Genomic DNA, 12,408 nt, shown 5'->3' with positions numbered 1-12,408 from the left:
GACACATGTTTTTATTTCTGAACATCTGACAATTCCCACTTTTTTATCTCTAAGATTTTGGAAAAAAATGATATGTTTTCAAGAAATATAAAATAAAGATTTTTTTTTTCAAATAGCTAAAAAATTTCTTTTTTTTTTTTTTACAGATTTTTATGAAAAAAGTCAGATTTTGAGACAAACTCTCGAAACTTCGAAAAAAACACATTATTTTTTATTTTCTGGAGAACATTTTTTTTCTCTCTAGTAAAATGTAGAATCCCCCCAAAACCTTTTTTTCTGATTTGATTTCTCAGATTTTTTTGTTTACTTCTCAGATTTATGAAAAAAAGGGTTAGTATTTTTTTTCAAAAGATCTGAGGGAATTCTGAAAGAGTATTTTTGGGTGAATTTGCTCCTAAAATGTTAGAATGCTTTTTCTGAGAACTTTTTTTTTCAGAACACGTCAGAATCCTGAGATGAAAGGACTCTGCCGTTAAAACATGATATTCCATCGTCAGTATTCAGTGTTTCCTCTCACTTGTGACCACGATCTCCGCCCTGCTGCGGTTGGTGCTGCGGTTGTCTCTGCACGTGCACACGTACACGCCTCCATCACTCTGCTGCACGCTGGGGAAGAACAGCTCTGCTCCTACACACACACACACACACACACACACACACACACACACACACACACACACACACACACACACACACACACACACACACACACACACACACACACACACACACACACACACACACACACACACACACACACACACACACACACACACACACACACACACACACACACACACACACACACACCGTTATTTCAGGCAGTCTGGCTCCAGTGATATTTTACTTTACTTTATATTAATTAGTTGTTGTATTGAATGAATAAGTGTGTACAGAGTGTGTATAGTGTGTGTATAGTTTGTGCATTGTGTGTATAGTGTGTGGTGTGTAGTGTGTATAGTGTGTGTATAGTGTGTGCATTGTGTGTATAGTGTTGTGTGCTAGTGTGTGTATAGTGTGTGGTGTGTAGTGTGTATAGTGTGTGGTGTGTAGTGTGTATAGTGTGTGGTGTGTAGTGTGTATAGTGTGTGGTGTGTGGTGTGTAGTGTGTATAGTGTGTGTGTATAGTGTGTGGTGTGTAGTGTGTATAGTGTGTGGTGTGTAGTGTGTATAGTGTGTGGTGTGTAGTGTGTATAGTGTGTGGTGTGTAGTGTGTATAGTGTGTGGTGTGTGGTGTGTAGTGTGTATAGTGTGTGTGTATAGTGTGTATAGTGTGTGGTGTGTAGTGTGTATAGTGTGTGTGTATTGTGTGTGTCACCTTGTCTGCGTCGGTCGGCGCCGGCTGAGATGGGCCTCCCGTCCTCTCTGGACCAGAAGAAGTAATGAGGAGGAGAACCAGAGACCTGGCAGCGCAGAGTGACCGACCCCCCCTGAGAGGAGGAGACCCTCTCTGGGTACACCTTCACCACCAGAGAGGCAGCTGCTGGGGGAGAGAGGGGAGTCAGAACTACTGTAGGAGAGGGGACTGGGGGGAGAGAGGGGAGTCAGAACTACTGTAGGAGAGGGGACTGGGGGGGAGAGAGGGAGTCAGAACTACTGTAGGAGAGTGGACTGGGGGGGGGAGAAGAGGGGGGGGAGTCAGAACTACTGAGAGGAGAGGGGACTGTGGGGGAGAGAGGGGAGTTCAGAACTACTGTAGGAGAGGGACTGGGGTGGGAGAGAGGGGAGTCAGAACTACTGTAGGAGAGGGGACTGGGGGGGAGAGAGGGGAGTCAGAACTACTGTAGGAGAGGGGACTGGGGGGAGAGAGGGGAGTCAGAACTACTGTAGGAGAGGGGCCTGTGGGGAGAGAGGGGAGTCAGAACTACTGTAGGAGAGGGGACTGTGGGGAGAGAGGGGAGTCAGAACTACTGTAGGAGAGGGGACTGGGGGGAGAGAGGGGAGTCAGAACTACTGTAGGAAGGGGGACTGGGGGGAGAGAGGGGAGTCAGAACTACTGGGAGGAGAGGGGACTTCCTGAAGGTCCACTCCTTGTTTCTGTACCACTGAGTCAAACTGGATGTGTTTTTAGCAGAACTTCAAAATCAAAAAATGGAACTCTCCAGAGAATCTCGATTTGTCGTTCCTCTTACGGGGAAAAGAATAATTAAATGCCACTTAAAGTTGGAGTTACTCCACTTACACACTCAAGCACACCTTTATAAATATGTATACCGTTAACTGAAAGGCAACGGTAGCTATATTATCTCCAATACACACATCTGGTGTTCTCTAAACAACATGTGCACACTTTGCTCGGATACAGATGTTTCATCACTGTTGGGAGAATAGTGAACGTCCTCCTCCAACATGAGAGCAACATGCTAACAAAGGTATCCCAGCTGTAGCTGTGAACATGACAGGATGTATGATTACCTAGAAGAGCATCAGGACTGTTTGAGGCATATGATAGCTATGTGATGAACATGATGATTCAGCCTCTATGGAGATAGACATATGACAAGCATGCTCATTTCTGATGTGGAGCTAATCTGAAGTAAACATTGAATACTGCTTTCTATTCCTCCATCTTGTGACTGTGTAACTCCCTCTCTTGGATATCAGCATGTGAAGGACACTGTTCAGGAACTAGTTGATGCTCTGTATGTGATGACTACTTCCATTCTGGAGAGGATCACACATACATGGATCCTGAGATTGAAGCTCAAGCCGGGGACCAGGGATTATTAACATTTTTAAGTATTCGGAAAAAGTCCGAATTTTTGAGATGTTGAGAAAGTCATATTTTTTTGATATTTGAGAAAAAGTCATATTTTTTAGATTTTTGAGAAAAAGTCAGAATTTTGAGAAAAAGTCAGAACTTTGTGATTTTGAGAAAAAGTCAGATTTTTGAGAAAAAGTCAGATTTTTGAAAAAGTCAGATTTTTGGGGATTTTGAGAACAATTCAGGATTTTTGATATTTTGAGGAAAAAGTCAGGATTTTGAGAAAAAGTCAGAATTTTGAGAAAAAGTCAGGTTTTTTTTAAAAGTCAGATTTTTGGGGATTTTGAGAAAAAGTCAGGATTTTGAGTTTTGAGGAAAAAGTCAGGATTTTGAGAAAAAGTCAGAATGTTGAGAATTTTGTACATGACAGGATGTACTGCTTTCTATTCCTCCATCTTGTGACTGTGTAACTCCCTCTCTTGGATATCAGCATGTGAAGGACACTGTTCAGGAACTAGTTGATGCTCTGTATGTGATGACTACTTCCATTCTGGAGAGGATCACAGATACATGGATCCTGAGATTGAAGCTCAAACTGGGGACCAGGGAGAGTTTTCTAACACTCACCATCGTACGGTCGACACCTGACTCTCTCCTGGGGGTTTCCAACGTATCCCTGAGCGCAGCTGAGGAGGAACACACCATGTTCAGGTTAGCATGAAGGATGAGAGAGCTGCACATCATAGATCAGTGAACGCCTCACAGTGACATCATAAAGGAATGAACGTCTCACCGCTCGCAGTACTGTCCTGTGTACCCGGGCTGGCAGGCGGTGCACTGATACCCTCCGTTACCCAGACTCTCACAGGTGGGGGAGAACCTGGGGGGGAAAGCAACGTCAATATAGCATAATATGTAAAAACGTACATTGCAAAAAACATTTAACTACTACTGTCTCCCAGTCAGCATATGAAGTTAAGGCTCTGCTAGTATGCAAAATGCTCTTAGTTAGGGGGGGGGGGGGGGGGGGGTGGGTGGGACTCACTGGTTGTCAGGGTCGGTGTGGGGGCAGGCACAGGACTGGCAGTCCTCGGGGGTCCCGGCTGTCGGATCTCCAAAGAACCCGGCGGCGCACTGCTCACACAGCTCTCCCTGGGTGCTGTGCAGGCAGCTCTGCAGGGGGGGGGGGGGGGGCAGGGTTAATACACCTATAGTCTAGTGGTTCTCAACTCAAAGACATGCGTACATATAGCACCGTCACAACTCACTTAAAAACATGGTTCACTGAGAACCTGCACACACTCGTCTGTGTTGGATGTGGTGTGTGTGTTACATGTTGTGTTAGATGTTGTGTTACATGTTGTGTTAGATGTTGTGTTACATGTTGTGTTACATGTTGTGTTACATGTTGTGTTACATGTTGTGATACATGTTGTGTTACATGTTGTGTTACATGTTGTGATACATGTTGTGATACATGTTGTGTTACATGTTGTGTTACATGTTGTGTTACATGTTGTGTTACATGTTGTGATACATGTTGTGTTACATGTTGTGTTACATGTTGTGTTACATGTTGTGATACATGTTGTGTTACATGTTGTGATACATGTTGTGTTACATGTTGTGATACATGTTGTGATACATGTTGTGTTACATGTTGTGTTACATGTTGTGTTACATGTTGTGTTACATGTTGTGATACATGTTGTGTTACATGTTGTGTTACATGTTGTGTTACATGTTGTGATACATGTTGTGTTACATGTTGTGATACATGTTGTGTTACATGTTGTGTTACATGTTGTGTTACATGTTGTGTTCATGGACCCCTCCTTTCTGTGATTGTGATGTGCTATATGTGACATGTATGTAGTAACGTGTGTTGTTTGCATGTTATTGTTCTCTTTTATCCTCTCTCCTCTTTCTACTCGTCTTTCATCCTTTCTTTATAACTAATGCTGTTGATGTATTGTGATTTTAAAAAGGTGTTTATTATCATCTGGACAACAGCTGGAAATGAGCAATGTTGGCTAAAGCTGCTCCATTTACTGATTGTGTGACAGTTGATCAATGGGGACTGTCCACGACACTATAAACAAATAAACTAAACTTATCTAAAATGGGACCCACTTTTTTCCTTCGTCAATAAATCGCGGCCCAAAGTTTTGAACCAACTCAAATGTATTTCACCAAAAATATTGCAGTAATATATTTGCTTCTCAGCATCCACTTGTAAGTAAAGTGAAGAACGGTGCATACATTTCAGTTAATGTAGTCCATGAAACCAAACCACATCCTCAACATTGTTAGTGCCATGCAAGGCAGAACATATCCCTTCACAGAACTAGAGTATGCTAAGTTTAAACTGATCATGGTCATCAAGTTTCTTATTTGTTCTCACATTTCTTTTTTTCACTCTCACATCTGCGACCCAGTTGAGAACCACTGGTCTAGATAACATATATATGAATGTGTCAAGAAGGAGGGGGCGTTGTTACCGTGCAGATTCCAGTCTCCGGGTGACAGGAGTCGGAGTGACCGTTACACTCACACGGCTCGCAGTGACCCAGGTACAGACCCCCCCCTGTGCGGGTGTAACCGGGGGCGCAGTCCTGCAGAGGAGGAGACACACGATGATTACCTGGCATGTTACTCACCTGGCAGGACAGTTCAATTACATTCACCTGGCAGGAGAGGCCCTGGTACCCGGGGGAAAGAGGCTCTAGTAATAGATTACCTGCAGTTACAGTAATAGATTACAGTGTGATGTTACCTGGGGGCTCTGGTAATAGATTACAGTGTGATGTTACCTGGGGGCTCTGGTAATAGATTACAGTGTGATGTTACCTGGGGGCTCTGGTAATAGATCACAGTGTGATGTTACCTGGGGGCTCTAGTAATAGATTACAGTGTGATGTTACCTGGGGGCTCTAGTAATAGATTACAGTGTGATGTTACCTGGGGGCTCTAGTAATAGATTACAGTGTGATGTTACCTGGGGGCTCTAGTAATAGATTACAGTGTGATGTTACCTGGGGGCTCTGGTAATAGATCACAGTGTGATGTTACCTGGGGGCTCTAGTAATAGATCACAGTGTGATGTTACCTGGGGGCTCTAGTAATAGATTACAGTGTGATGTTACCTGGGGGCTTTAGTAATAGATTACAGTGTGATGTTACCTGGGGGCTCTAGTAATAGATTACAGTGTGATGTTACCCGGGGGCTCTAGTAATAGATTACAGTATGATGTTACCCGGGGGCTCTAGTAATAGATTACAGTGTGATGTTACCTGGGGGCTCTAGTAATAGATTACAGTGTGATGTTACCTGGGGGCTCTAGTAATAGATTACAGTGTGATGTTACCTGGGGGCTCTAGTAATAGATTACAGTGTGATGTTACCTGGGGGCTCTAGTAATAGATTACAGTGTGATGTTACCTGGGGGCTCTAGTAATAGATTACAGTGTGATGTTACCTGGGGGCTCTAGTAATAGATCACAGTATGATGTTACCTGGGGGCTCTGGTAATAGATTACAGTGTGATGTTACCTGGGGGCTCTAGTAATAGATCACAGTATGATGTTACCTGGGGGCTCTAGTAATAGATTACAGTGTGATGTTACCTGGGGGCTCTAGTAATAGATCACAGTGTGATGTTACCTGGGGGCTCTAGTAATAGATTACATTGTGATGTTACCTGGGGGCTCTGGTAATAGATTACATTGTGATGTTACCTGGGGGCTCTAGTAATAGATTACATTGTGATGTTACCTGGGGGCTCTGGTAATAGATTACAGTCTGATGTTACCTGGGGGCTCTAGTAATAGATTACATTGTGATGTTACCTGGGGGCTCTAGTAATAGATTACAGTGTGATGTTACCTGGGGGCTCTGGTAATAGATCACAGTGTGATGTTACCTGGGGGCTCTAGTAATAGATTACAGTGTGATGTTACCTGGGGGCTCTGGTAATAGATTACAGTGTGATGTTACCTGGGGGCTCTAGTAATAGATTACAGTGTGATGTTACCTGGGGGCTCTAGTAATAGATTACAGTGTGATGTTACCTGGCAGGAGAGGCCCAGGTACCCGGGGGGACAGAGGCACTGCTCCACCCCCAGGCTCTGCTCCAGGCCGCTGTAATTGGGCACGGAGACGTCCATGCTGAGCTCTGATAGGCTGGAGGAGATCATCTCGCTGGAGAACGTCGCCCGGATCAAAATATCATCCAGATCAGCCAGAACCATCAGGAGGTGCTCCCGGGTCGCCGGCATCCCATCGGGGCGCCGCCAGTTATCCTGGGGGGGAGGGGGGGAGGAAGGGGGGAAGGGGGGTGTTATGATCACATTAATGATCAGATATCGCAGTTTATCTAGAGGTCACCTATTATGCAAAATCCACTTCTTCATGTCTCTTCTACATCAACATGTGTCCCCTCTTCTTCATGTCTCTTCTACATCAACACGTGTCCCCTCTTCCTCATGTCTCTTCTACATCAACATGTGTCCCCTCTTCCTCATGTCTCTTCTACATCAACATGTGTCCCCTCTTCTTCATGTCTCTTCTTCATCAACATGTGTCCCCTCTTCTTCATGTCTCTTCTACATCAACATGTGTCCCCTCTTCTTCATGTCTCTTCTTCATCAACATGTGTCCCCTCTTCCTCATGTCTCTTCTACATCAACATGTGTCCCCTCTTCCTCATGTCTCTTCTACATCAACATGTGTCCCCTCTTCCTCATGTCTCTTCTACATCAACATGTGTCCCCTCTTCTTCATGTCTCTTCTACATCAACATGTGTCCCCTCTTCTTCATGTCTCTTCTAACATCAACATGTGTCCCCTCTGTCTTCATGTCTCTTCTACATCGACATGTGTCCCCTCTTCTTCATGTCTCTTCTTCATCAACATGTGTCCCCTCTTCTTCATGTCTCTTCTACATCAACATGTGTCCCCTCTTCTTCATGTCTCTTCTACATCAACATGTGTCCCTCTTCTTCATGTCTCTTCTACATCAACATGTGTCCCTCTTCTTCATGTCTCTTCTACATCGACATGTGTCCCCTCTTCTTCATGTCTCTTCTTCATCAACATGTGTCCCCTCTTCTTCATGTCTCTTCTACATCGACATGTGTCCCCTCTTCTTCATGTCTCTTCTTCATCAACATGTGTCCCCTCTTCTTCATGTCTCTTCTACATCAACATGTGTCCCCTCTTCTTCATGTCTCTTCTACATCAACATGTGTCCCCTCTTCTTCATGTCTCTTCTTCATCAACATGTGTCCCCTCTTCTTCATGTCTCTTCTTACATCAACATGTGTCCCCTCTTCTTCATGTCTCTTCTACATCAACATGTGTCCCCTCTTCTTCATGTCTCTTCTACATCAACATGTGTCCCCTCTTCTTCATGTCTCTTCTTCATCAACATGTGTCCCTCTTCTTCAGTCTCTTCTACATAACATGTGTCCCCTCTCTTCATGTCTCTTCTACATCAACATGTGTCCCCCTCTTCTTCATGTCTCTTCTACATCAACATGTGTCCCCTCTTCTTCATGTCTCTTCTACATCAACATGTGTCCCCTCTTCTTCATGTCTCTTCTCATCAACATGTGTCCCCTCTTCTTCATGTCTCTCTTCTACATCAACATGTGTCCCCTCTTCTTCATGTCTCTTCTACATCAACATGTGTCCCCTCTTCTTCATGTCTCTTCTACATCAACATGTGTCCCCTCTTCTTCATGTCTCTTCTACATCAACATGTGTCCCCTCTGTGGAAAGAGACTCTGAAAGTCTCAGGAACAAAGATTCTCTCTCTTTTTGTCCTGATCCATTTCTATAAAAACCTGTCTGAAATGAGCTGATCAGATTTTGGCCACTGTATGATGTCATAACGATGTTTTGTCTTGTGTAACCATTAGCCAATCAGCAACCAAGGTAACCCCCCCCCACCTTATCACCTGAATCTCCTCCTAGAGCACCCTTGAGTTCTTTGTAACCAAATCTCTCTCAGAGGGGCGTGGGGAGGGGCTCCTTATTTTCATCTAAAGTAACAGACAGAGAATCAGCACTTTGGAAACAGGGCTGAAACAGAGGGTATTATGGGTAATGCTGCAATGATCTGTTTTGTGTTTCAGCCAATCAGAGACAGGCTCTGTTTATATCTGAGACCTGTGATATACTGATGAAGAAGAGGATGATAGGGGACCTTTAACCTGTTAAGCCCTGAGCCTGTTTTTCAGGTCTCAGGCTCGAAAATGCCATTCCCAGAACAAATGACCATATCTTCCCTTCTAAAAGGGTTAAATTAATAATCTTTTTTCTCAAAGTAATGATAAACCTGTGAGTTGGATGTAGAAAGGTCAGAATCAACATAGATGTTTTTTATTTTAAAGAAAATTCAGATTGAACATAGTAAAAAAACTGTAAATTATAGTGTCCATCCAAATATTATTTGTTACTTATAGTGAAAACTACCCTTGGATGATGGGTTAGTAGACTAAAAGCTTTAGGAATCCAAAGTACAACATATAATAAGTACCCTGTATCAAGATTGATGCAAAACAAGTGACATTTGACCTTTTTAGAGAGGTTTAGCAAAAAAACTCCACCTCTGAGGTGATTTGGGTGGAAATGGGGGTTTTACCGTTTCTTTGGAACCCATTGGTCGATTTTGGTGATTGACATCTCTTTATGACCGTTAGAGCCAATAGAATCGAAGGGGAATCTCCTCACTCACTTACATTGTACAACAAAAAGGTGGGGGCTTCGCGCATTCAGAATTGCATCAGAGCGAACCTATACTGTAGCTCTGACATCTGGAAACGGAAAAGCAGTTTTATTGCTCATGGATTATCAGAAATCATTTCAAAGGGACACAGACACATTGGATTAACCTATGGATTAACTTCAGCAGCCGTTTTTATCGTTTTAATGCCATTGAAGATCACTTTTGACCAGACTACGACACAGGTAAGCCATGTTAGCTTTTTTAGCTACCTAGCGCCACATGTTTTGATGTCTGTTTTTGTTTATAAAATCGCGATTTCGTATCATTGAGTGATAATGAGGGTACCCTTCGATTCTGTGTCACCTCACGATGTGAAACGATGTGTTGGATGTGCAGAAAAGATAAATAATAAGGTTTTGTGAGTGATTTTCGGTGCAGTAAGGTGTTAGCATTTTTCGCTCGTTGCTAATTCAGAGGCTCATTGTTAGCATTGTGGGGTTTTTTTTTTGAAAAAAAAAAATGATCCGTTAGATGAGTTTCTTCCCGTTACATGGATATAAAACATTCATAGTTTATTAAATGAACATGCCCTCAGACACTGTTTCCTGCAAGATGTTGCGGCAGTGCCCCGGTACCGGGGTCTCTCGGGCTTAACAGGTTAAAGAGAAACGGACAAAATACTAAACACAACTCTAAACTCTTAAACAAAAGATTCAAAGCCATACAGCGTATCTTGGGTACATTTTCTCATCGAGAAGTTAAAGGAGAGTCTCTTACCTCAGTGAAGGTGATCTCAAAGCGCTGCGTCTCTCGGCTCCCCCCCGCCCTCCGGGGCCACGGCTGCCGGGCCACCAGAGTGATGTCGTTTCCCTGCAGGAGGACAGGTCAGTGAACGCCTCATAGTAACAGTAACATCATATATCATCACAGTGGAGGTCAGTGAACGCCTCACTTTAAGATGACAGTAACATCACAGTGGAGGTCAGTGAACGCCTCACAGTGACAGTAACATCACGGTGGAGGTCAGTGAACGCCTCACAGTGACAGTAACATCACAGTGGAGGTCAGTGAACGCCTCACTTTAAGATGACAGTAACATCACAGTGGAGGTCAGTGAACGCCTCACAGTGACAGTAACATCACGGTGGAGGTCAGTGAACGCCTCACAGTGACAGTAACATCACAGTGGAGGTCAGTGAACGCCTCACTTTAAGATGACAGTAACATCACAATGGAGGTCAGTGAACGCCTCACAGTGACAGTAACATCACGGTGGAGGTCAGTGAACGCCTCACAGTGACAGTAACATCACAGTGGAGGTCAGTGAACGCCTCACTTTAAGATGACAGTAACATCACAGTGGAGGTCAGTGAACGCCTCACAGTGACAGTAACATCACGGTGGAGGTCAGTGAACGCCTCACAGTGACAGTAACATCACAGTGGAGGTCAGTGAACGCCTCACAGTGACAGTAACATCACGGTGGAGGTCAGTGAACGCCTCACAGTGACAGTAACATCACAGTGGAGGTCAGTGAACGCCTCACTTTAAGATGACAGTAACATCACAGTGGAGGTCAGTGAACGCCTCACAGTGACAGTAACATCACAGTGGAGGTCAGTGAACGCCTCACAGTGACAGTAACATCACAGTGGAGGTCAGTGAACGCCTCACTTTAAGATGACAGTAACATCATAGTAGAGGTCAGTGAACGCCTCACTTTAAGATGACAGTAACATCACAGTGGAGGTCAGTGAACGCCTCACATAAGATGACAGTAACATCACAGTGGAGGTCAGTGAACGCCTCACAGTGACAGTAACATCACAGTGGAGGTCAGTGAACGCCTCACAGTGACAGTAACATCACAGTGGAGGTCAGTGAACGCCTCACTTTAAGATGACAGTATACTCACAATAATCTGCACGTCTCCGTCGTCGATCAGCGTTCCTCGGGCTCCGGCCACGTAGGAGACGGTGAATTTCAGCTTCCCTCCGTACGAGCCCACCTGAGACCAAGAGAGAGACTTTAGATCTGAGGACAGGACACTGGAGGACGATTAAACACCAACGAAGAAGAGATTAATCCTCCTCAGAGCAACACACAGGGGGGGGGGGTTACAGCTGTCATTAAAGGTGAGTAATAACTGTCAAATATCACCATGAAATCCCCCCTCTTCTAGTCTGAATGAGACATTTTATGGAAGATATATTACCGTTCAATAGAAAACAATATGATGTTTGAAGGATTTCACTTTGTTTGGAGCTTCCTAACCTCTGCTGCTTTATTTAGATTATATATATAGATATATTTCAGTTTTATGAACTGTCCAAACACAGGTAGGTCAGTGTTTCTCTAAAACTAAGAGGACGTCCTCAACAGTCTCCAAGATACTCAGTTTCAGATAGAGATGTCCCGATCCGATCACGTGATTGGGGATCAGAGCTGATCACGTGATTTTCAAAAGATCGGAATCGGGAGAAAAAAATCGGGGATCGGGAATAATTTTTTTTTTTTTTATAAAATATTTTTATTATTTTATTGAATGTTACAAAACAAAAATGACCATGTTCACGTCTTAAAGTCATCCTGAGGCCTTAGTTTTGGTTTAAAATTACACAACATCATGTATGTGTTGCTTCTTTTGGGCTTGTTTTCATAGACCTGGCAACAGAGTGGGCGCAGTGTCTAATAGTAGCAGTAAGCTAACGAGAGGCTACGTTCAGCTGGTGTAACGAGAGGCTACGTTCAGCTGGTGTAACAAGAGGCTACGTTCAGCTGGTGTAACGAGAGGCTACGTTCAGCTGGTGTAACGAGAGGCTACGTTCAGCTGGTGACTCGGGAGTCGGGACAGAGAAAATGTCAGGAGTTTGGAAGTATTATAAAATTGAAAGCGAAGGCAGTGTAACAGCCAGATGCAATGTTTGCAAGGCGGAGGTTCCGCGTGGTGGAAAGAACAGAGCTACGTTCAAC

The 12,408-nt window shown here is 44.0% G+C and overlaps 1 protein-coding gene across 1 annotated transcript in view; it reads right to left on the bottom strand.

Moving 5' to 3' along the window:
* hspg2 (heparan sulfate proteoglycan 2) overlaps nucleotides 1–12,408 on the bottom strand; it is a 172,060-nt gene that overhangs the window by 58,100 nt on the left and 101,552 nt on the right. Inside the window, 9 exon segments of the mRNA XM_034141030.1 lie at nucleotides 518–628; nucleotides 1,319–1,480; nucleotides 3,332–3,390; nucleotides 3,498–3,584; nucleotides 3,750–3,877; nucleotides 5,206–5,319; nucleotides 6,776–7,006; nucleotides 10,213–10,305; nucleotides 11,351–11,443. Of these exon segments, the coding sequence (XP_033996921.1) occupies nucleotides 518–628; nucleotides 1,319–1,480; nucleotides 3,332–3,390; nucleotides 3,498–3,584; nucleotides 3,750–3,877; nucleotides 5,206–5,319; nucleotides 6,776–7,006; nucleotides 10,213–10,305; nucleotides 11,351–11,443 (1,078 nt within the window).

This window comes from Trematomus bernacchii, unplaced genomic scaffold, assembly GCF_902827165.1.
Source record: "Trematomus bernacchii unplaced genomic scaffold, fTreBer1.1, whole genome shotgun sequence".
NCBI classification, from domain to species: domain Eukaryota; kingdom Metazoa; phylum Chordata; class Actinopteri; order Perciformes; family Nototheniidae; genus Trematomus; species Trematomus bernacchii.
Note: the sequence above shows the minus strand (reverse complement) of the source record. Positions and strands in the feature narration are given on the sequence as shown.